The sequence below is a fragment of the Xyrauchen texanus genome, chromosome 44 (assembly GCF_025860055.1).
Source record: "Xyrauchen texanus isolate HMW12.3.18 chromosome 44, RBS_HiC_50CHRs, whole genome shotgun sequence".
NCBI classification, from domain to species: Eukaryota; Metazoa; Chordata; class Actinopteri; order Cypriniformes; family Catostomidae; genus Xyrauchen; species Xyrauchen texanus.
Genome location: NC_068319.1, coordinates 2,657,693 through 2,681,832, shown reverse-complemented (window position 1 = coordinate 2,681,832; position 24,140 = coordinate 2,657,693). Strand labels below are relative to the sequence as shown.

Genomic DNA, 24,140 nt, shown 5'->3' with positions numbered 1-24,140 from the left:
AATCTAAACAACACACAAACAGTTTAAAGATGCTGTAAGTGATTTTTAGCCGTTCTACTTCCACTGAGTGGTTGAATTAGCCACGCCCTCTCTTTCCAAAACCCCACCTTCCAAATATACCAATTAGCTTTATTGAAACCGACATTATGCAGAAACGGTGGCTAAAAACAACAGCAGCAAAATAGCGCCCTCTGCTGACAACTGTTATGAACAACATGCATAAAAATGGCATTAAGACTAAAACACATTTTTGTTTGCTGTTTACAGACTTTTCAGCATTCAACGAGACAGGTGAGATATCTCAAAACAATTATTTCAGCAATATTTAGGGAGTAGGAACATTTTTTGCATACCTTTCCATGAAAAATGACCTTACAGCACCTAACAAACAATCTTAGTATAAACATAAATAAAAATAGATTTGATTTATATATATATATATATATATATATATATATATATATATATATATATATATATATATATATATATATATATATATATATAAATAAAATTCATATATTTATAAGAGATAATGTCTAATAATATATTTGCATATTTTTTCAAAATATTTGTATATATTTGTATACATGTATGCATAGTAAATATATCCATTATAAATTGTAATTTAAAGTTACAATTATTTATTAATTATTAACAATTATTTATTAATTATTAACAATTATTTTATTAATAAAGCCTATACATTTAATGCATGTATATGCAAATATTTGCTTTTCTGTTGCTTTGTTACCTGTTTTACCAATTTTTTCACAATATGTCTTTAAATTGTTCATAATTAAATAAATAAATAAATAATGCTAAAGACATTTTTTGTAGTCTGTGATGACATGAAGTGTCCTCACCACTCTAATCCATTGGCGTGACCCTTGTTTATGGTAACAGTTTACAATAAGGTTTCATTAGTTAGCATTCGTTAATACATTATGTATCATGAAAATACAATTAACAATATATCTTTTACCGATTTAATTAATCTTGGTTTATTTTATTTAAAAAACATAGAATTGCTCATTGCTAGCTTGTGATATTTGGTTCATAGTGCATTAACTAATAAGTATAGGTTAAACTTAACATTGTGTTAGCTCATGTTAAATAATGTTGTTAACTAATGTTAACAAACAGAACCTCATTGTAAAGTGTTATCTTAGTAACATCCTCTAAGTAAAGTAATAAAGTGTGATGTGCCTCTCTCATTTGCCCAGCGAGAAACTTGACGATCATCCTGACTCCAGATCAGCCAAGACCCGCCTCTTTCATGGCACACTTGCATGAGAGAATCACATGATGCTGTTTCAGGAACAGCTGCTTGATGTTTCTCACTGCCACCGAATGGAGTCGCTGTTCTGTTCACTGCGTTCACGTATTCATCAGCACACAGGAGAGGAATTGAAAGTGTGGCACCATTTTATCGAGACACAGTCTGTTCCCTTTCAAATCGGTCACTTCGACGCTGCGTCATTTGCTGAAGCTGTGGGAAGCCCTGCCTAGAGGTGACGATCTCTGAAGCCCTTTACAATCATGACAATTTCATTGGCGGATAGCGCATTAACGCTCTGACCCCAACGTGCATGTCACCGTGCATATGTAAGGTGGAGCACAGCGCTGACCCGATCAGAATTCTCGCCTTCAGGGTCTCGATAGAATGGGCCGCTGCAAATGTGCATATAAATGAGCTCATTTCCGGCTCCCAATGTACTGCATGACTTCTCCCTGAGGGTGGGTGGCATTCAGAGTCCGGTGGACACAGTAGAGGTCTGCAACCCGACCCGGGCCCGACGAGACCTGAGAACCCGACAGTTTTTCAAGTAGGACTTCGGGTCAGGTTTGTAGTTAATGGAAAAACAAAAAGGCTTACCGAAGTTGTTTCGTGCACACGCTCTCACTCACAAACAAGCGTGAACAGACGAGTTAGGGGCCGTTCACACCGAACGTGTTTTTGCGCGCGTGTTCTGTTATCCCACTGTTCCTATGTAAACACATGCTGGACGAATGTCTTTGACATTTGCACCGCGTCTCACTTTTTCTTCAGCGTCTCATGAAGGCACGTTTTAAACACCATGTCAAAATTAAAAAGTGCCAAACAAGTTCAGGCTGCATAGAGTGGACAGTTGCATTGTTTCATTTTATTCCAGATTGTTCTGCACCAAGTGAAGTTTCAGCAAATAAACGTAAAGTCAATGTTTTTTTCCTCCTTTCTGCTCTAGTGTACTAAGAGGCTGCTGTGCGTTGATAAAACTGTGTATGCTACTGTTTCAGTACTGTTTTTTATTTATTTCCTCCCTTTTTCTCCCAATTTGGAATCCCCAATTCCCAATCCGCTCTAAGTCCTCATGGTGGTATAGTGACTCGCCTCAATCCAGGTGGCGGAGGACGAATCTCAGCTGCCACTGCGTCTGAGACTATCAACCCGCGCATCTTATCACGTGACTTGTTGAGCGTGTTACTGCGGAGATATAGCCTTCACGCCATCCACCGCGGCATCCATGCACAGAACCACATTATAGCGACCACGAGGCGGTTATCCCATGTGACTCTACCCTCCCTAGCAACCGGGCCAATTTGGTTGCTTAGAAGACACGGCTGGAGTCACTCAGCACGCCCTGGGATTCGACCTAGCAAACTCCAGGGGTGGTAGCCAGCGTTCATGCTTAAAATCTGATAGTATCATTCGGGCCTGGTAGGGTCGGGCCACACAGTCTCGGGTACGGGTCGGGATTGGGTTTTAATTTTAAGGCCCGTGCAGACCTCTAGGACACAGGGATGCCCCATGTTGTCATGGAATATTGAAGTCTCTTTCCCTCTATGCAAGAAAACTCTCGAAGTCAGGAGTTCCAGATGTCAAAGGTCAGGCTTTATTGAGCAGAAGAACAAAACAATTATTTCTCCAGTTCGTTGGCTTCTTTTTAATGGTGGAATCTTAATAATTAGCTTATTTTTAAAAATTACTTTTAAATGAATTTATTATGAAAGTATACAGACTGTGTCTGAGGAATGTCTTCTCCACCTGGTACCATTGTGCTTGTTACGGCTGAGTGCGCCTGTTGAAGTCATTCACTAAATAGGGAGCAAGGGAGCATCCTATAGCTCTCCTATAACTGTTCTGAGACCAGTGCAGACAGACAGCACACTGGAGGTTAAGTCATTCACTAATTAGGGAGCAAGTGAGCATCCTATAGCTCTCCTATAACTGTTCTGAGACCAGTGCAGACAGACAGCACACTGGAGGTTAAGTCATTCACTAATTAGGGATCAAGGGAGCATCCTATAGCTCTCCTATAACTGTTCTGAGACCAGTGCAGACAGACAGCACACTGGAGGTTAAGTCATTCACTAATTAGGGAGCAAGGGAGCATCCTATAGCTCTCCTATAACTGTTCTGAGACCAGTGCAGACAGACAGCACACTGGAGGTTAAGTCATTCACTAATTAGGGAGCACGGGAGCATCCTATAACTCTCCTATAACTGTTCTGAGATTAGTGCAGACAGACAGACAGCACACTGGAGGTTAAGTCATGCACTAAATAGGGAGCAAGGGAGCATCCTATAGCTCTCCTATAACTGTTCTGAGACCAGTGCAGACAGACAGCACACTGGAGGTTAAGTCATTCACTAAATAGGGAGCAAGGGAGCATCCTATAGCTCTCCTATAACTGTTCTGAGATCAGTGCAGACAGACAGCACACTGGAGGTTGTCATGCACTAAATAGGGAGCAAGGGAGCATCCTATAGCTCTCTATGCAGTTAAGTGCGTTCACTCCTAAAATCTGATCAAAAGTTCAGTTTCAGGCTGCAGATGATGTTTGGATCACTCAACATGTTTGACACACATGGGACGATGATCATCAGTACATAGATTCACCATTTATAATGGATCATTTTATTTGAACATGGTTGCCAGTGATTGGATGATACATTAAATCTGAATTAATTATGCTAATTTCTGATATAATGTCTGTAACATCTCAAAAACATGAATAATCAACACTCCTGGAAACATCATAAACAATTTGATAAAAATAAAATAAAAATCTAAATTTCTATAAATTTTACAAATTAGACCCGACATATGTGGACATACATTTTTAGGGATATTAGTTGCCATTAATATTCAAGACATTCTGATTAGCATAAAATATGAACCGTATACAAAATTGAAACTTTAATTAAGATCTATATCACAGACAAACAAACAATCTAAACAAAAAAAGAACATTTGTGTATTATATTTTATATCATTTTCGAAAATATTTGTATTTGACTGTTTTTCAATTAAATGTATACATATTCAATATTGCACTTTCATTATTTTAAGTTATCATTTACAACTTAGATTATATAATTTATGTTTATACAAATATTTAGCTTTAGCTTTGTTACCTGTTTTGCTTTTTCATTTTTATTCTTAACTTTTAAAAATAAATAAATAAATACATTATTTATTTAAAGTCATTTATAGTGGCCTGTAATTATACGAAGTGTCACCCTCAATCGGTCTGAGCCTTGGTAACATCCTCTGAAAAGAGAAAACGTTAATAAAGTATGACGTACCTCTATCATTTGTGCACTGAGAAACTTTCATAACTACTGACTTCAGATCAGCCAAGACCCTCCTTCTTCCATGGCAAACCAGCGTGAAAGAATCACATGACGCTGTTTCAGGATCAGCTGCTTGCTGTTTCACATTACAACCGCACGGAGTCGCTGTTCTGCGCACTGCATTCACGCATTCATCAACACACACGAGAGGAATTGAACGTGTGGCACCATTTTTATCGACGCACAGTCTGTAGTTAATGGATTGAAAGAAGAGAACACAAATATTTAATTAATATTTAGCAGCTTTTACAGCTGAACCCGAAGTTAAAGCTGGAAGGAGGCAGCGGATCGCAGATATGCACGCAGCAGGATGGATTCTATGTAACTCAAATGCAACGTGATGAGATAACGATGAAGATGATGATGGCCCAGGGCGAGAAAGATCCGAAACATACCAACCAAGTCGTACTGGTCAAGAGAATTATAATGAAGAATGATAACCCAGTAAGACATGTTATGCATGCTTATGTCGTGTGTTATTAACGGGTTATTACACGTTAAATCCACCATTCCATTGAGACTTATTCATTGGAACGCATCTGTCGTTGTATGTCGTCAAATGTTGATATTTTTGTTTATAGTGTGGATATACAAGCATCAATATGAAATTATCTATACATTTAGGCGATTTAAACGCGGTTAGCATTTCTGTTAGCTAGGCAAATCACGCAATTTTGTAATTATATATTTTTTTTTATAATGTCATTTATCGTTAAATATCTGATTTGATCTTAGTAACATTTCTGGTTGTGTATTAACGCGTGTCATATGTGATATTTGTAGTTTTGGGAGGATAAATGAATGCTATTTTATCAGACTGAAGCGCTGTCATTACGCAGTCTGTTGTCATGGAGATCTCGGAATCTTCATTCATGTATTCATGATATTTATGGAATGTTTTGTGTTGTTACATTTGTAACAGTGACGATGTTTTTGTTTCTTAGTGTCACTGTCTGTGACGTCATACACTTGCGTTCTAAAACCGTTGAGTTTATGACCTTTTAATAACGTGATATGCCATTTATCTTTACAATTTATAAGATACATATTTGCAAATAATATAAACAAAATTTCCATTCATATAGGCTACACGTCAGTGTATTACATTACATAACTATTGCAGTATTCTGTCCTGTTACTATATTATGGATGTATATTTTGACCTTTTATATCTTTAGATCAGACAATAAGTGCTCATAGAATTTACATTGACATTTATTCATTTGGCAGACTCTTTTGTCCAAAGTGACTTACAGAAGCGGAATAATACATCATAAAGCGATTCATCTTAAGGAGAGAGTGGTACGAAAAGTGCTGCATTACAAAGTTTCACTAGCATCAGAAAAGAAGTATCCAAGACAGATTAGAGTGCAACAAGATTATATATATATTTTAATTGTTAAGAGTGACTGGTTAAGTGCTCATGGAAAATATGTGTTTTTAGCTGTTTTTTGAAGACAACAGTGAGTGTTTTGGTGCATCTTTGAGTTGGTACAACAAGGTGCCTCTCATTACATTTACATTTACATTTTTATACATTCGGCAGACACTTTTATCCAAAGTGACTTACAGAGCCCTTATTACAGGGACAATCTCCCTGGAGCAACCTGGAGTTAAGTGCCTTACTCAAGGACACAATGGTGGTGGCTGTGGGGCTCGAACCAGCGTCCTTCTGATTACCAGATTACCAGTTATGTGCTTAGACCACTATACCACCACCACTCCATCATTAGTGGACCGCAAGCTTCTGGTGGGTGCGTAGCTCTACAGAAATTATTTTAAGTATGCTGGAGCAGACCCAGTGACTGTTTTGTATGCCAGCATCAGAGCCTTGAATTTGATGCGTGCATCATCCGGCAGCCAGTGTAGAGAGACAAAGAGTGGTGTAACATGTGCTCTCTTTGGTTCATTAAAGACCAGACGTGCTGCTGCATTCTGGATCATTTGCAGAGGTCTAATAGCACATGCAGAAAGGCCTACAATAAGAGCGTTACAGTAGTCCAGTCTAGTTATGACAAGTGACTGAACAAGAAGTTGTGTGGCTTGTTCAGAGAGGAAGGGTCTTATCTTCCTGATATTGTAGAGTGTAAATCTACATGATCTTGCAGTCTTTGAGGTGTTGTCTGTGAAACTGAGTTGGTAATCGATGGTTACCCCTAGATTTCTAACTGTTTTGGAAGGCGTTATTGTAGTTGAACCCAGCTGAACGGTGATGTTGTGTTCAACTCCAGGGTTGGGTGGAAAGACGAGGAGCTTAGTCTTCACTGGTTTAAGTTGCAGGTGGGGTTCCTTCATCCAGGCTGAGATGTCTGCCAAACAGTCCAAGATTCGAGCGGTCACTGTGGTGTCGTTGGGATGGAAAGACAAGTAGAGCTGTGTGTCATCGGCGTAGCAGTGGTAAGAGAACCCATGTGCTTGAATGATGGGTCCCAGTGATGTTGTGTATATAGAGAAGAGAAGTGGCCCAAGCACTGATCCCTGAGGTACCCCAGTAAGTAGCTGATATGACTTGGACACCTCACCTCTCCAGGCTACCTTGAAGGACCTACCTGAGACATAGGACTTAAACCAGTCAAGCACAGTTCCTGGGATGCCCAGAGTAAAGATGGTGGGGAGTAGGATCTGATGTTTGACTCTGTCAAAGGCTGCAGAAAGGCCCAGTGGAATCAGGATGGATGATCTGGATTCAGCTCCTGCATGTCTCAACGACTCAGTGACAGACAGCAGGACAGTCTCGATGGAGTGTCCACTTATGAAGCCTGACTGATTGTCATCCAGCAGATTGTTCTGTGAGAGATAGGCAGAGATCTAATTGAAAACTGCCCTTTCATGTGTTTTCACCATGAATGCAATGAGAGAGACTGGTCTGTAGTTTTCTACATCTGTGGGGTTAAGTGCAGGTTTTTTCAGCAGTGGGGTTACTCGAGCCTGCTTAAATGTAGTGGGAAAAATGCCTGTAAGTAGAGATGTGTTAATTATGTGTGTGAGTGCAGGTACGACGGCCGGAGAGATGGCTTAGAGAAGGTGGAAAGGAATGGGGTTAAGGAGACAGGTGTTGGGGTGGTTGGAGAGGAGGCGTTTAGAGACCTCAGTGTCAGTCAATTTCAATCTTTATAACCCATTAAAGAACTTAACGGACCCATGAAAGCTTCAAATAACTCCTCTGAAACAAAGTTATTTTGTTAAATGTCTGAATCCATTACATTACACCTAACCTGAACTCACTGGATAAACTAAGAAATGTGCTTTATGTACAGATAGGATTAAATGACATGGATTCACCTTATCTATAATTTAAAAGACAAATGAAGATGATATAACTTTGTAGGCAAGTGCATTTTAACCATCACAGGCAAGAGGGTTTTGCTTTTACTAAATTCCTTTTATCTTTTGTGTATCCATACACCCCAGAGGAATACCAATGAGTCCCATTGAGAGCTGTTGTTTTTGGAAACATTATATTAATAATGCGCTGTTTATTTTGTTGATGTTCCAGGTGCCGCAGGGAATCGGGAAGCCCAGCGTGTATCACGCTGTTGTGGTCATCTTCCTGGAGTTCTTCGCCTGGGGTCTCCTCACAACGCCAATGCTTACTGTGAGTTCTGCTTAGGAGTTAACCATCAGCCATGCTTTATGGAACCATCATTGTTGATTTTTTTCCGATACTGATTGCAGCAAAAAGCATCTATTGACGTTGATTAATCGTCAAAAGCGATATATTGGTCAACCTCTATTGAAAACGACTGTGTTTGGATGATGCAGCATCCAGGCCACTAGGTGTCAGTGTAAGCCAATGTAAGCCACTTTGACATATTTCAAAAAAGGTCAACCGATATATCGGTTTTGCAGATTTATTAATGCCGATAGATGCTTTTTGGAACAATTGGCTGTTGGAAAAATCGACACTGATAGTTGCCGATATTTTGTATCTTTTTACTCCATGAACGCTTTGAGTTCACTGTCACAGTTTTTATTTTCGCGAGAGTTTGGCGTGAGCCTCTGCTGACGGCGTGCGCATCAGAGCGCTTCTGGACAGCAGCTGGTTGATGCCAGTGGAGCGGCTCAGTGACTCGTAGTTCAACTGAATGACATACAAACGCGCATTTCATGACATTTATACAGAATATTAGCTTAAAATGACCTTATTTGAACATTAAAATGTGATTGAAATTAGAATAGCCAATAATCGTGGTTGTCTCAAATAACCACGATCAGACGGTTATTTAATAATCGCGACAGGCTTAGAAAGAGGATTGTAACGTATCGCCTGTCACCGCCACTATTTATGGGCTAAATTGCGATTATTAATATGAAATATAATTTTTAAGACACATATGAAGCATAGACATTATTGAACATTTATTGACAGTATATCACCTTTATTGGTTGTTGCTTTCATGTTGATTTTGACTGACAGTGTCAATAGAGAACAGGAAATAAGTATTTTATAATACCGGATTACCGGACAATTGACAAGCAAACTCTGATGATCTACAAATTGATGAGTGATGATCTTCTGTTAATGAATTACTGCTCCTACAGTATTTATTGAGCCTATATGACAATGTTAACGTAATAGTATTTTTATTGAAAGACATTGTAGATGATTGTAAAAGTGCGTGTTTTGTTTGGAAGCACAGACGTATAAAATAAGTGTCCCCCGTGTATTTTGGGCTTGTTTATAGTTACATTTACATTCATGCATTTGGCAGATGCTTTTATCCAAAGTGACTTACAGTGCCCTTATTACAGGGACAATCCCCCCCGGAGCAACCTGGAGTTAAGTGCCTTGCTCAAGGACACAATGGTGGTGGTTGTGGGGATCGAACCAGCAACCTTCTGCTTACCAGTTATGTGCTTTAGCCCACTACGCCACCACCACTCTTTCAAGTTAAAAAGTTAAAAGTCCCGCATTAGGCACCAAATCTGAATTCTGGTTATGATTATGATTGTGCAATAACAGGGCAGTTACTGAGATTTAGTGAGAAGCATTCAGCTGGTCATGTGATGCAAACATGGCTGCCCCCATGAGGCACCCCTGCCTCATGTAAAATAAAAGAGCTTTTACTGTATGACTGAACTCTTTATCTCACACGAGTGCTCATGATTTCATACCTTTAAATGACCTTTATACTTCTGACGCATGTTTTACTTTACATTGATCTTGATAAATGTTTTTACTACCTTATTTTTGAGAAATAAACTGAATTATAATGCATTAAAAATGTTATTTACTTAATAATTGTTTGTGCATTTTTCATTTTTATAGGTTTTACATGAAACATTCCCTAAACACACCTTCCTAATAAATGGCCTGATTCAGGGAGTGAAGGTAAATGTTGTTGTTGTTGTTGTTGTTATTGTTCCAAAATCACTCGACAATACACATTTTCTGTTTACAAATGTTTTGAGTACATTTAAAGTATAAAGTATATATTATCTTAATGAATCTTATTTATATGATGTATAATGCTCTCTAGATACTGGGATCGACATTGGCTGAGTTTTGTTGACTATGTTGTTGTTTTTGTTCATCAGGGTCTGTTGTCGTTCATGAGCGCTCCACTGATTGGCGCTCTTTCAGATGTTTGGGGCAGACGATCGTTTCTGTTGGTCACTGTGTTCTTCACGTGTGCTCCAATTCCCCTCATGAGACTCAGTCCGTGGTAATTTAGGATTCTGTATGAAGCATGAAAATAAAGACATTTACTGGTGTCTCGTTTTAATGCATAAAGGCTTCTCATTCAAATGTCATCTCGTTTTTCAGGTGGTACTTCGCCATGATATCCATGTCTGGCGCTTTTTCTGTCACGTTCTCTGTGATCTTTGCTTACATCGCAGACGTGACGGATGTACACGAGAGGAGTACGGCGTATGGACTCGTAAGCAACTCCTTTCTGAGATATTGATAAACGATCTCAGAAAAACACATTACTGCCCTGATCAGTAAAGCTCAGATCATTTAAAGAGAAATGTTTGAGTTCATATTGAGATCTCTGACTTTTGATTGCAGACTTTAGTATCTTGGACCGTTTGAGACATTGTTGAGATCTCTTCTGAGATTGTGAAGGAGATACATGAGATTACTGGGAACATCAGATGTTGCATAAAATACTAACAAAATCAGTATTGATACTTAAATTAAGATCTGTATCACAGGCTAGTAAAACAAACAACATTAATCAAAACAACACAAAAACAGTTAATAACATCAGGTCTAATTATAAACAAAAACACGCACACACATGCACGCACGCACACTCTCACTCACTCGCTCATACTCGCTCACTCACACTCGCTCACTCACACTCGCTCACTCACACTCACTCACACATTCACACTCACTCGCTCACTCACACACTCACTCGCTCACTCACACACTCACTCACACATTCACACTCGCTCACACATTCACACTCGCTCACTCACTCACACTCACTCGCTCACTCACACACTCACTCGCTCACTCACACACTCACTCACACATTCACACTCGCTCACACATTCACACTCGCTCACTCACTCACACTCACTCGCTCACTCACACACTCACTCACTCACTCACACTCGCTCACTCACACTCACTCACACATTCACACTCACTCACTCGCTCACTCACACACTCACTCGCTCACTCACACACTCACTCACACATTCACACTCGCTCACACATTCACACTCGCTCACTCACTCACACTCACTCGCTCACTCACACACTCACTCGCTCACTCACACACTCACTCACACATTCACACTCGCTCACACATTCACACTCGCTCACTCACTCACACTCACTCGCTCACTCACACACTCACTCGCACACTCACTCGCTCACACTCACTCGCTCACTCACTCACACACACTCGCTCACACTCATTCACACTCACTCACTCAGTCACACACACTCGCTCACACTCACTCGCTCACACTCATTCACACTCACTCGCTCACTCACTCACACACACTCGCTCACACTCACTCGCTCACACTCATTCACACTCACTCGCTCACTCACACACACTCGCTCACACTCACTTGCTCACTCACTCGCTCACACTCATTCACACTCACTCGCTCACTCACTCACACTCACTCGCTCACACTCACTCGCTCACACTCACTCGCTCACACTCACTCGCTCACACTCACTCGCTCACTCACTCACACTCACTCATTCACACTCACTCACTCACACTCACTTGCTCACTCACTCGCTCACACTCACTCGCTCACACTCATTCACACTCACTCACTCGCTCACACTCACTCGCTCACACTCATTCACACTCACTCGCTCACTCACTCGCTCGCTCACACTCATTCACACTCACTCGCTCACTCACTCGCTCACACTCATTCACACTCACTCACTCACTCACTCACACACACTCGCTCACACTCACTTGCTCACTCACTCGCTCACACTCACTCGCTCACACTCATTCACACTCACTCGCTCACTCACTCACACTCACTCGCTCACACTCACTCGCTCATACTCACTCGCTCATACTCACTCGCTCACACTCATTCACACTCACTCATTCACACTCACTCGCTCACACTCACTCGCTCACACTCACTCACACTCACTCGCTCACACTCATTCACACTCACTCACACTCACTCGCTCACTCACTCACACTCACTCACACTCACTCGCTCACTCACTCGCTCACTCACTCGCTCACTCACTCACACTCACTCGCTCACACTCGGTCGCTCACACGCATATATAGTCTGTATATATTTAAAAAATGGTTAACCTATTTATGCTATTTATATCAGAATGTGAAATAAATTCATAATAAGCATTTAAACATAAAAATGATATATATGTATATATAATATATGTATAATTGGTAAAATATATTTAGAAATAATTACAAATACATTAATAATAATATAATTTTTTAATGCAATATTATTACATTAATAGAATATATTACAAGTTCATTATTTTATAATAAAGTATTCCTTTTATTTATGCATTAATATATATATATATATATATATATATATATATATATATATATATATACACAAATTAGTATAAATACATTATAAAATGCATTTGAAAAAATATAAAGATACTTCACTTTCCTTTGTTTTGTTACCTGATTTTATTCTTTATTTTAAATAAATAAATAGTGCAATGGGGGTCTGGGTATCTCGGCGAGTATTGACGCTGACTATCACCCCTGAAGGCACGAGTTTGAATCCAGGGCGTTCTGAGGGACTCCAGCCAGTTCTCCTAAGCAACCAAATTGTCCCGGTTGCTCGGAAGGGTAGAGTCACATGGGGTAACCTCCTCGTGGTCGTGATTAGTGGTTCTCTCAATGGGGCGTGTGGTGAGTTGTGTGTGGATCGTGGAGAGTAGCATGAGTCTCCAAATGCTGTGAGGCTCCACGGTGTCATGCACATCGAGTCACGTGATCAGATGCGCAGATTGACGGTCTCCGAAGCGGAGGCAATTGAGACTTGTCCTCCGTCTCCCGGATTGAGGTGAGTAACCGCACCACCACGAGGACCTACTAAGTAGCGGGAATTGGGCGTTCCAAATTGAGTAGGAAAAAATAGTGCTAAAGTAATTTAAAGTATTCTGTAATTCTTCCAGCTATTTCCTGTCAAGGAGTGAAGTTACAGTGATCTCATTGGTAATTTGTCTTTCAAATGGAACTACTGCTCATATCGTTTTATCCTATCAGGTTTCCGCGACGTTTGCAGCAAGTCTGGTGACGAGTCCTGCCATCGGCGCGTACCTCTCGGCCAGTTACGGTGATAATCTGGTGGTGCTGTTGGCGACGCTCATCGCTCTGGCCGACATCTGCTTCATACTGCTGGCCGTCCCAGAGTCTCTACCGGATAAAATGAGACTCAACACATGGGGAGCGCCCATATCCTGGGAACAGGCCGACCCATTCGCTGTAAGAACACCAAGGATGATGATATCCAATCACTGCTCATTGTTATGTTATGGTCGAAAACCAATATGATGCAACAATTATAAATCTATACTGTTTGTCCTGTTTCTAAACAAAAACACTTTTAAATGTAGAATAGAAAAGAATTTAAAAATGAAATTCTAAAAATGAAAATGGTCATCATTTACTCACCCTCATGCCGTTCTAAACCCGCATGACTTTCTTTCTTCCGTGTAACACAAAAGGAGAAATTTTGAAGTATCTTCACGCAGCTCTTTTTAATACAGTAACAGTTCATAGTGACCACAACTGTCAAGATTCACAAAGCACAGGAAGACCAAATAAAGCATCAGAAAAGTAGTCCAAACAACTTAATTGCATGAACTAAATGTCAAGCTTTGTGATGTCATACTAGAGCTTTGCGTGACAAAGTTTGCGTTTGGAACAACATGAGGATGAGTTGATCGGTCCCTTTGGCTTTCAATAATGACCTAACCAGACAGAGACTGATAATTACATTTACTGTAAATATTATTATAACTATCTTTATTATTATATATATATTTGGGGGCCTTTAGTATGAGATTAATTGCAAATAAATTGTCCCAGCCGTATTTAAGAAACTAGACTGAATAAATATTAGGGTTCCTGTATGTGTAATTCGTGATTTGTATGTTTTCTTCACAGTCTTTGCGTAAAGTCGGGCAGGACACGACAGTTCTTCTCATCTGTATAACAGTGTTTTTGTCGTACCTCCCCGAGGCGGGGCAGTACTCCAGCTTCTTCCTCTACTTGCGTCAGGTAAGATGCTGATTTATTGGCTTTTGCGGACAACATATTCTACATTTATCTGTTTGCCCTTGTGCCCTGTTTCCCCAATTAAACAGTATGTCTGCACGGATTCAACTTTAATTAGCTGTTTATCCTGCTGGGCACTTTATGTTTAATATCTGCTATTGTTTAACACTCCCTACTCATGATTAATTAGCTCAGATGACTTCACATCTCTGTCTGGGATTATTATCCATTGCTGCAACACATTTCAAAGGACATAAAAGAGGAACATTTACATGTTTATTGTACATGCAACTTAAGCTGAGTGGGACTAAGTATGCAGAACAGCATTGTGGCAGGGCTGAGGGCGGGGCCGGGTCGTGATGCGGCACACCCGACCCCTAATCAGGCTAATCAAGCCTCAGAGAGGGATAAAGGCAGTCTGTAAATCTCTCTCTCTCTCTCTCTCTCTCTCTCTTGCACTGCCGTCCTCGGTCGGCCTTTATCCCTCTCTGAGGCTTGATTAGCCTGATTAGGGGTCGGGTGTGCAGCATCACGACCTGGCCCCGCCCTCCACCCTGCCAGAAGCATACTACTTGTACTATTATTGCAGTATGCATTATGTATATTGTGTACAGTATGCTATAAACTGTATTCCTGGATGACCTTATGTTTTTATAAGTGTGTATACTGCATACTGTTTTACATACTATTTTAAAAGTAACAGTAGGCAGTTTATAGTATGTACTACACATGTAGTATGCTAGTATGCCATTCTGAACACAATCAGTTTCGTATCAATTGCAGGAAGTTGCAGTTTGAGGTTGTTTTGGATTGTTAGATGCATTCAGTCCGACTGTTTGCAGCGGTTAGTTAGCTCAATGACGGCTCATTACTGGACAGAACCCAGTTCATTTGATTCAGAGCCAGTGGTGCACACTGATAGTGATGCGTTCCCTCTCTCTCTGTCTCTCAGGTCGTTAACTTCACACCCAAAACGATCGCCGTGTTCATCGGCGTGGTGGGAATCCTCTCCATCGTGGCTCAGGTATTTAATCAAGGCAAAATTCTTCACTTGTGTGGTTGAGCTGGCGAGACGGCGTGTGAAAGTCTAGTTGAATTGAATTCCTTTATAAGTTCACAGGTAAACGTAATGACATAAAGGCAGCGCTGTAATGAGCTGAAAGCACAGAACTTGTTGCTTTGAAAGCTGCTTTATTTAAGTGGAAGTAAAAGTGGCCTTCATTTTTATAACTGGCAACATTAGCAAGATTCATGTACTAAGTCAGTATCCAAAGTCGCACTATAAATATTCCCTATCTGTCACTTTGACTTTCTCAGACGCTGTTTCTCACTTTATTAATGAGGACTATCGGAAACAAGAACACGGTTCTGTTGGGTTTGGGCTTCCAGATTCTGCAGCTGGCCTGGTACGGTTTAGGATCAGAGCCGTGGTGAGTTACAGGTGTTTTCAGTATTTACAAGAATTATGTTTATTACTACGTATTTTTTAAATTAGTGCATCTAAATGAAAATTATTAAATATGATTCTCCCTTATGATCATTTACTGAAAAACTGCTCTTCTTCAATTAAAGGGACAGTTCACACAAAAATGAAAATTCCCTCATCATTTACTCACCCTCATGCCATCCCAGATGTGTGTGACTTTCTTTCTTCTGCAGAACACAAATGAAGATATTTAGAAGGATATCTCAGCTCTGTAGGTTCATACAATGCGAGTTAACAGGGTCCAAAACTTTGAAACTCAGAAAGCATATAAAGGTAGCATAAAAGTAATCCAAACGACTCTGGTGGTTTAGTCCATGTCTTCTGAAGTAATATGATAGGAGTGGGTGAGAAAGATCAATATTTTAGTCCTTTTTACTAAAAAAATCTCCACTTTCACATTCTTCTTCTTTTGTTTTTGGCGATTCATATTATTCGTACATATCGCCACCTACTGGCCAGGGGGGAGAATTGATAGTAAAAAAGTACTTAAAAAAAAAAAAAAGTACTTCTCACCCACACCTATCATATCACTTCAGAACATTTACATTTATGCATTTGGCAGACGCTTTTATCCAAAGTGACTTACAGAGCCCTTATTACAGGGACAATCCCCCCGGAGCAACCTGGAGTTAAGTGTCTTGCTCAAGGACACAATGGTGGTGACTGTGGGGATCAAACCAGCAACCTTCTGATTACCAATGTATTATACAGAGCACTTATTACAGGGACAATCCCCCGGAGCAACCTGGAGTTAAGTGCCTTGCTCAAGGGCACAATGATGGTGGCTGTGGGGATCGAACCAGCAACCTTCTGATTACCAGTTATGTGCTTTAGCGCACTACGCCACCACCACTCCTCAAAATCATATTAATCAGAAGACATGGATTAAACCACAGGAGTATTACTGATTACATTTTTGCTGATTAGTGAATAGTGGCCAAAAAGCACATAAAGGCTTTTGGAGCTTCATAGTTTTGGTCACCATTCACTTGCATTGTATGGACCTACAGAGCTGAGATATTCTCCTAAAAATCAGTTGAAGAAAGAAAGTCATACACAGTGTGTGTGTGTGTGTGTGTCCAAACGGTAAACGCTATATTGCCTAGCCCTTGTAACAGCCCTCTGTTTTTGCTAAAATAACGAATCTTATCCATTTGATGTTCATTGTTTCTGTGTCCAGAAGCATTTGTCATTTTTCATGATGTCATGTTTGATGTCATTTAGGATGATGTGGGCGGCCGGTGCGGTGGCAGCCATGTCTAGCATAACATTCCCAGCAGTGAGCACTTTAGTGTCACGCAATGCAGATCCAGATAAACAGGGTAAAAATCTGCTCTCATTTTACCACAGTATTATATTTGAACTTTAAAAACAACATGAAATCGATTTTTATGTTCTGACATAATGACTGGAAATAAAGCAGGATGGGATTTGATTGGATCGTGAAATGTGGACTTTGATATTATTGGTTAACCGTTACTTTCCTCGCCCGTTTGGCCTTGATGACATCAGCAGAAAAGTCGTTTCAGAGGCGGAGAATGTTATTCCATTTGGATGAAAGATTTTGGACTAACGTGCACTGATCATCATGTATTAAGAAAGCAAATAGGGTCCATTTAAATTTCATGTTGTTTTTTATAGTTACAATATGTGCAATTGAGTTTATATTGTGTATATAAGATATTAATGTTTGTTTTATTTCCTCAGGACTGGTTCAGGGAATGATAACCGGCATTCGAGGTCTCTGCAACGGTTTGGGTCCCGCGCTGTATGGCTTCATTTTCTTCCTCTTTAACGTAGAGCTGAGCGGGATTACGTCGATCGAACCCGACTATGCAATCCCCCTAAAGACCCCTACTGAGGTACTGTCCATCTGGCTGTTTTATGGGAATATTTCGGCATTATCTTCTGTAAAATGTCCTTCATTTAATATGTCCTTCCTTCTTCCTTTTGTCTGTTTCTCATGCAGAAGTCAATAATCCCTGGTCCGCCGTTCCTCCTTGGCGCTTGCACGGTGGTAGTTGCGTTTATAGTCGCTCTGTTCATTCCAGACGACCCAACACCGCCAGCGACGCCCTGCCAAAGCCGTAAGACCAGCGGGAGTCTGGCAGGTGCCCACACTAACACCCTGCTGCCAGGGAGCGATGAAGACTTCGAACCTCTGCTGGAGGACAGCAATGTGTGACTGATTCCTGAAGCGAAATGACATTTGGAATAGCGAAATGAAAGCATCAACACATCACAAACCCTCCCCCATTCAGCGACTAACATTTGGGAGCGTGCAGTATTTATTTAGTCTGTTTTATTCTGATTTATATCGGTTATAAACCGATATCGCTTTAATTGAGGATTTGTACTTTGTTCTACTTTAAATACACAACTGAATCAATACACTAAGGGCTTGATAACTGGGATCAGATACGCTGTAGTGCAAACGGAGTTGCGTTCTGGTTGGTTCTCGAGGAACTTCGGTTTGATTCTGGAGTTATAATGCGGAGCTCTTCATGTATTTAGATCTTTGGGCAAAGTGCAGTAAATGTGTGTTGTTGATGGAGCTCGTGGTGACTTGAAGCTTATTGTAGTTGGATGAGATGCTGTTGTTTCTGTACACAAGCCTTAAAGTCACATATCCTGAGTGGTATGAAAAGGTTTGAATAGATTAGAAATGCATCCGGGTTGCAAGTGCATGATGAGTATTTGTGGGGATCCAAACCAAGACACTAGAGCACCTGATGTTTGTTATTAAAGCTGACATAGTTATTTAGGCCAGTTATTATCAAATGGACACAGATTGATTGTGAAGGTGTGTGAAATGTGTGCGTGAGAAGGTACAAATTCTATGCAGCAGTGTAGGGAAAAGTCTAAATCTTTTGTCTCAAGCTACAGTATAAAGTCAACATGAAATCCAAATTGACCCTATTTACTATATCGGTTTTACAGATTAATCTGTGCTGATAGTTGCTTTTTTTATTATCGGTTATCGGGAAAAAAAAATCAATGCCGATAGTTGCCGATAGTTCTTTTATTCCTCCTTGTTTCCCTCCATTATAGTTACTTTTTTGACCATCGGTTATCGGCAAAAATCGATGCCGATAGATGCCAATAGTTTTTTTATTCCTCCTTGTTTTCCTCCATGATAGTTACTTTTTTATTATCGGTTATCGGGAAAAAAAATCAGTGCCGATAGTTGCCGATAGTTTTTTTTATTCCTCCATGTTTTCCTCCACGATAGTTGCTTTTTTTATTATCGGTTATTGGAAAAAAAATCGTTGCCGATAGTTTTTTTATTCCTCCATGTTTTCCTCCACGATAGTTGCTTTTTTTATTATCGGTTATCGGAAAAAAAATCAGTGCCGATAGATGCCGATAGTTTTTTTTATTCCTCCATGTTTTCCTCCACGATAGTTGCTTTTTTTATTATCGGTTATCGGAAAAAAAATCAATGCCGATAGTTGCCGATAGTTTTTTTTATTCCTCCTTGTTTTCCTCCATGATAGTTGCTTTTTTTATTATCGGTTATCGGAAAAAAAATCAGTGCCGATAGATGCCGATAGTTTTTTTTATTCCTCCATGTTTTCCTCCACGATAGTTGCTTTTTTTATTATCGGTTATCGGAAAAAAAATCAGTGCCGATAGATGCCGATAGTTTTTTTTATTCCTCCATGTTTTCCTCCACGATAGTTGCTTTTTTTATTATCGGTTATCGGAAAAAAAATCAATGCCGATAGTTGCCGATAGTTTTTTTTATTCCTCCATGTTTTCCTCCACGATAGTTGCTTTTTTTATTATCGGTTATTGGAAAAAAAATCGTTGCCGATAGTTTTTTTTATTCCTCCTTGTTTTCCTCCATGATAGTTGCTTTTTTGACTATCAGTTATCGGCAAAAATCGATGCCGATAGTTGCCAATAGTTTTTTTTTTTATTTCTCCATGTTTCTTTGTGGCTGGCACGAGTATAACAGCGGCTACTGCAGGTGAAATCAAAACAATCACAGACACCTCGTGGGGATTTGCTGCATCTAAATCTTTCATGGTTGAAAATATTCACCCATATTTGTATCCTCACTTCAGTGCACATTTTGTTATTTGACTAGATAATGAAGTTTTTTTTACTTTATTTAAGCCAGGGCATGCAAAAAAAGAACTACATGGAAATGTGGCCCTTCATCACATACATCGTATCTCCAACATCATATCTTAATAATAATAATAATAAAATAACTTATTCCGCATCAAACCTAATCTGGTGAAATATACATATGCAAAACCCTTTACCTGGTGAATATATAGACTATTGAAAACATAATTTGGTGATGCTGCATTCCATTCAACTTGGAAAGTCGGATTTTCCAACTTCTTACTGGGAAAATTTCAATGGAACGCCACTTGAAGTCATATTTTCAACTCCGCAGGTGCGTGACGTCACACAATCATGTCGGCACCCAGGAAGATAGACAAAATAAGTGATAAACATTCACTTGCAATAATTAATATCGATAACACGAATTATACACTCTTGATAATCGTACACCTGTTGCCAAACAACCGCTAAGCTAACGGGAGCGTTGCAGTTTTGTTTCCTTAAACGTCAATTTCCAAGCGTCTGGCAGTGGAATACATTTATGGTTGGAGATCGGAGATATCAAGTAGGAATATTCTGCATCCGCAGCATTAATATAAAGTATTGTAACAGGGCCAAGTCACCATAATTTCAAAATAAGAGTCCCCAATGTGTTTCAGGCATGTTTATCGTTAAAAGTCCCGTGTTATGCACCAACTCTTTAAATATTCTGGTTATTATCGTACCCTCTTGTGTCTGTGCCCATCATAGTAAGGGTAAGACAATTTTTAATCATTCTGTAAATCTATTTAAAAAAACGATCTGGATTTCCACCACCTTAGTTATCGGTTGCCCTCTACTTTTTACTTTCTTAAAGGAATATTCCGGGTTTAAAACAAGTTGAGCTGAATCGACAGCAATTTTGGCATAATGTTAATTACCACAAACATTATATTATTGTTTCTTTAACAAAAGCAAAAATCAAAGTTACATTGAGACACTTACAATAGAAGTCAACGGGGTCAATCGTTGGAGGGTTGAAAGACAGAAACGTGAAGCTCAAAGTCAAAATTCATCTTTTTAGTAATCAACATTATGCCACAAATGCTGTCGCTTGAGCTGAACCCGGAATATTCCTTTAAAACACATCGTTATTGTGCACAAATCATCTGTAATAACTTGCTCTGCCTCTGAAACAACTTTCCTTTTCTGCAGATGTCTCTAAGGTCGCTCAAATTTCAACCAATGAGTGTTGGTGGGAATTGCTCCTTTTTAAGGAAGTATAATGGGATGCAAATGCCGTTTCATGTTGACTTTAGCTTGTTCTCGGAGAATAATGGATCATTACTCTTGTGCAACTTGATCTGGTACTCTATAGTGATTTAAATAGTGCAAAATGAACCCAAATATAAAGTGAGTTCTTAGTGAAGTCGTACCTGTCAGTATAGAAAGAATAGTTGGAGTTTTACTTAAAACATTTATAATGAAAGGATAATTATATAAAGGAACGTTTGTTTTTTTAAAGTAACCAACATCTATGCAGCAGCTACCTCGTTTTTTGGAGGTTTGGATTTTTGTGGAATGAGGTGAGAATTTGACCTAAATCTATTTTTTATATTTTTTTTTTATCTACTTTAGAAATTATAATTTTTGTATGTATAGCCACATTCCGTTCGATATAGGGTTTTTTTTTTTGGGATCGTTCCGAAATCGATCCATTGGAATAATTCAAGAACTTGTTACGGAGAGATTAATATATCGTTGGTGTTCCTCAATAAGTGGCCTTTTCTTTCGTTTTTTGATGAATTCTGTGTGCTCTCATACAATAATCAGGGTTCCCACAGGCATAGCAAACCTGGAATTATCAGGGAATTTTAAAAACGGTGATTTTCCAGGCCTGGAGATTTCAAGGATTTCATTTGTTTCTAGCTATGCTCTTCTCGAAAATATCTCAGCGGCTAGAAACTGGAGTGCAATCTGAATCAGTGGATTTTTTAAAATCCTGATCATGGAAAATTCATGGAATTTCATTGGTCAAAAGGTATGGGAACCTTAAATATTTCAAGCTGAAGATGTTTTGCATGCTCACACCCGTATGAATATACAGAAGGCTGCTTTAGATTTGCATTTGTTTTGTGTGAAGAGCTGAAGAGCGTCTCATTAGAGTTTGAGAACATCCAGGTCATCATCGGTGTGACCCGCACACAGTATTTCCTCCTCTACATTCACATTATTCCCTTTTGCATCCAACATTCCATGCAAACAAACCAGCGGCCGCAGTATTCGCATTCAGAAACCTTTCTTGACCCGGTAGAAACTCTGAATAGAATCCGAAACTCTGCGTTCCATCATTTATACTCCACTCTTGACCTCTTTTCCATGTGTTTTGCATTGTCAAAACTCTCAGCCATATTTATCATGCAGTGAAGCGATGCAAAACTTTCTGTGTGAAGTTTAAAACGGCGCAAATGTTTGTGTGTTAACGAGAAGATGGTGGAAATTGACATTCCACGGAGGGAACGCTTCGGTCTCGGACCGGCCCGTGCACTTTGGCTTTTGTATATATATGATAGAATTTGCACAGCTTGTAACGGCAGATTTAAAAATGTAACATAATGATGGTTATATTCATCATTATTTTAGGATTGTAAAGTACTGTATATGTATTGAATAGGATTAAAGAAACTTTTACATGTTGCAAGACCTGCAATATTTTTGGAACTCTAAATAATATGCCGAGAGATGTCTCTCGCCTGTTTATGTTCGGCTATGGAGACCGCAAAGCACGTATTCATGACTAATTTTAGCTTCTTCTTTTTTTTACATAACTTTGGACGTGGAGTATTTGTGTGTCGTTTTAACAGGACACACAAGGTGCCTGAAGTGTAAACACAAGTGTACATTTGTAGTATGACTTTGACTGTAAATACAGAGTGAAATAAATAAATAAATAAATAAATGTACAGGAACCCTTATGTATTTATTGTCATGTATTGTGGGAATCTTCTACATAGGTACAAATCTTGAATAAACACTAAAAGTGTGACGTCACTGTCTGCTGCAATATGTCTTTGGCCGCTAGAGGGCGCTGTGGTGCTACTTGTGTGATGATGACTACAGCTCAATAAGTAGGCTACTATACTACTACCATGATGGCATGATCTGAAATATCTTGGAGTGCCATCTAATGAATATGGGAAATTAACCCTGGTGTTAGAGTTAGATATCATCAGTGTACCATGGTACCACCACAGCACGTTTTCTTTTATTCTATGAAGTACCTTGTATTTGGGTACAACAGGGCTAAAGATCCCCTAGGGGTCTCCCAAAACTCTAAATAGCAACAAAACCTACCACAGTACTTTCCTGAACACCTGTTTGTCACTATCAGGGCAGTTTCTTGCTATTAGTCGTCACTTAGGGGCTCCGAGCCACCTGGGGGCCCTGCAAAGCAAAAAATGTTATAGCTACAGTCATTGATTGTTAATTTGTATGCTTTTTTATTGGTTATTTATTTGTATTTGTGTGTGTGTGTATAATTACATATATTACAATTTTAAGTTAATATATTTCGATTTGTTGAAGATTGTATTGTGGTGGCTCCAAGGCCTCCATATGTGCAGCTCGACAAAATATTCCTGATCCATGAGATCATTGCATTCAGTGTCTAAAGTTTGATTTAGTGGTAATTTGATCTAATATTTAATAATGTTTTTAATGTTTCAAATGTATGTGGCTAATGACAATCCATGAAATTATCACATTTATTTTGAGACTAAATTATTATTCATCATTTTGATCAAATGTAAGTTTTTTTAATAACTGTACAAAGAGTATGTGGGGTAAAAAGCCCTCCTGTTGCAGGTGCTTAAGGCCCCATCCTCAAGAGTCTCAGTGAGTCTACTGTTTCTCGCTAGGTGGGCATACAGTAATTGGTTGTCTTTTGTGTGTAGCTGCCAGTCTCTGCTTGCTTGCGGGCCATGCTCAGGGGTATAGAGTCCTGGGGGGATGGGGGTGGTAAGGGGAGATACACCCCTATATTAATTGTCAATTACAGAAATCTTTGGCTCTGTTGTTATTGATTGAAATGATTTCAGTCAGTATAATTAAACGCTTCACTTCTAGATGGCAGTGTTGAGGTTTCCCTGAGGTCTGGTCTGAACTCATCTGTTCAGTTTAGTGAAGTTACAAAACACATTTCTGTTGTAAACACAGCAGCCTTCCATGAGAGATTTTTAACAGGCCTTGAAAC

The 24,140-nt window shown here is 39.5% G+C and overlaps 1 protein-coding gene across 3 annotated transcripts; it reads left to right on the top strand.

Moving 5' to 3' along the window:
• The first annotated feature begins 4,761 nt into the window (after positions 1 to 4,761).
• mfsd14ba (major facilitator superfamily domain containing 14Ba) lies at positions 4,762 to 22,857 on the top strand. Of its 3 annotated transcripts, none has more exons than XR_007969589.1 (13): positions 4,762 to 5,065; positions 8,118 to 8,216; positions 9,891 to 9,953; positions 10,160 to 10,287; positions 10,389 to 10,503; positions 13,330 to 13,548; positions 14,233 to 14,346; positions 15,296 to 15,367; positions 15,661 to 15,773; positions 17,054 to 17,151; positions 17,537 to 17,691; positions 17,799 to 19,107; positions 19,476 to 22,857. XR_007969589.1 is itself a non-coding variant. In XM_052116878.1 (12 exons), the coding sequence occupies exons 1-12, from the start codon at positions 4,952 to 4,954 to the stop codon at positions 18,012 to 18,014; spliced, it is 1,506 nt and encodes a 501-aa protein (XP_051972838.1). In that variant the 5' UTR covers positions 4,762 to 4,951; the 3' UTR covers positions 18,015 to 22,857. The 3 variants fall into 3 exon arrangements, 1 of the variants encoding a protein (XP_051972838.1); XR_007969588.1 differs by having other exon boundaries at positions 19,292 to 22,857; XM_052116878.1 differs by having other exon boundaries at positions 17,799 to 22,857.
• The last annotated feature ends 1,283 nt before the right edge of the window (positions 22,858 to 24,140 follow it).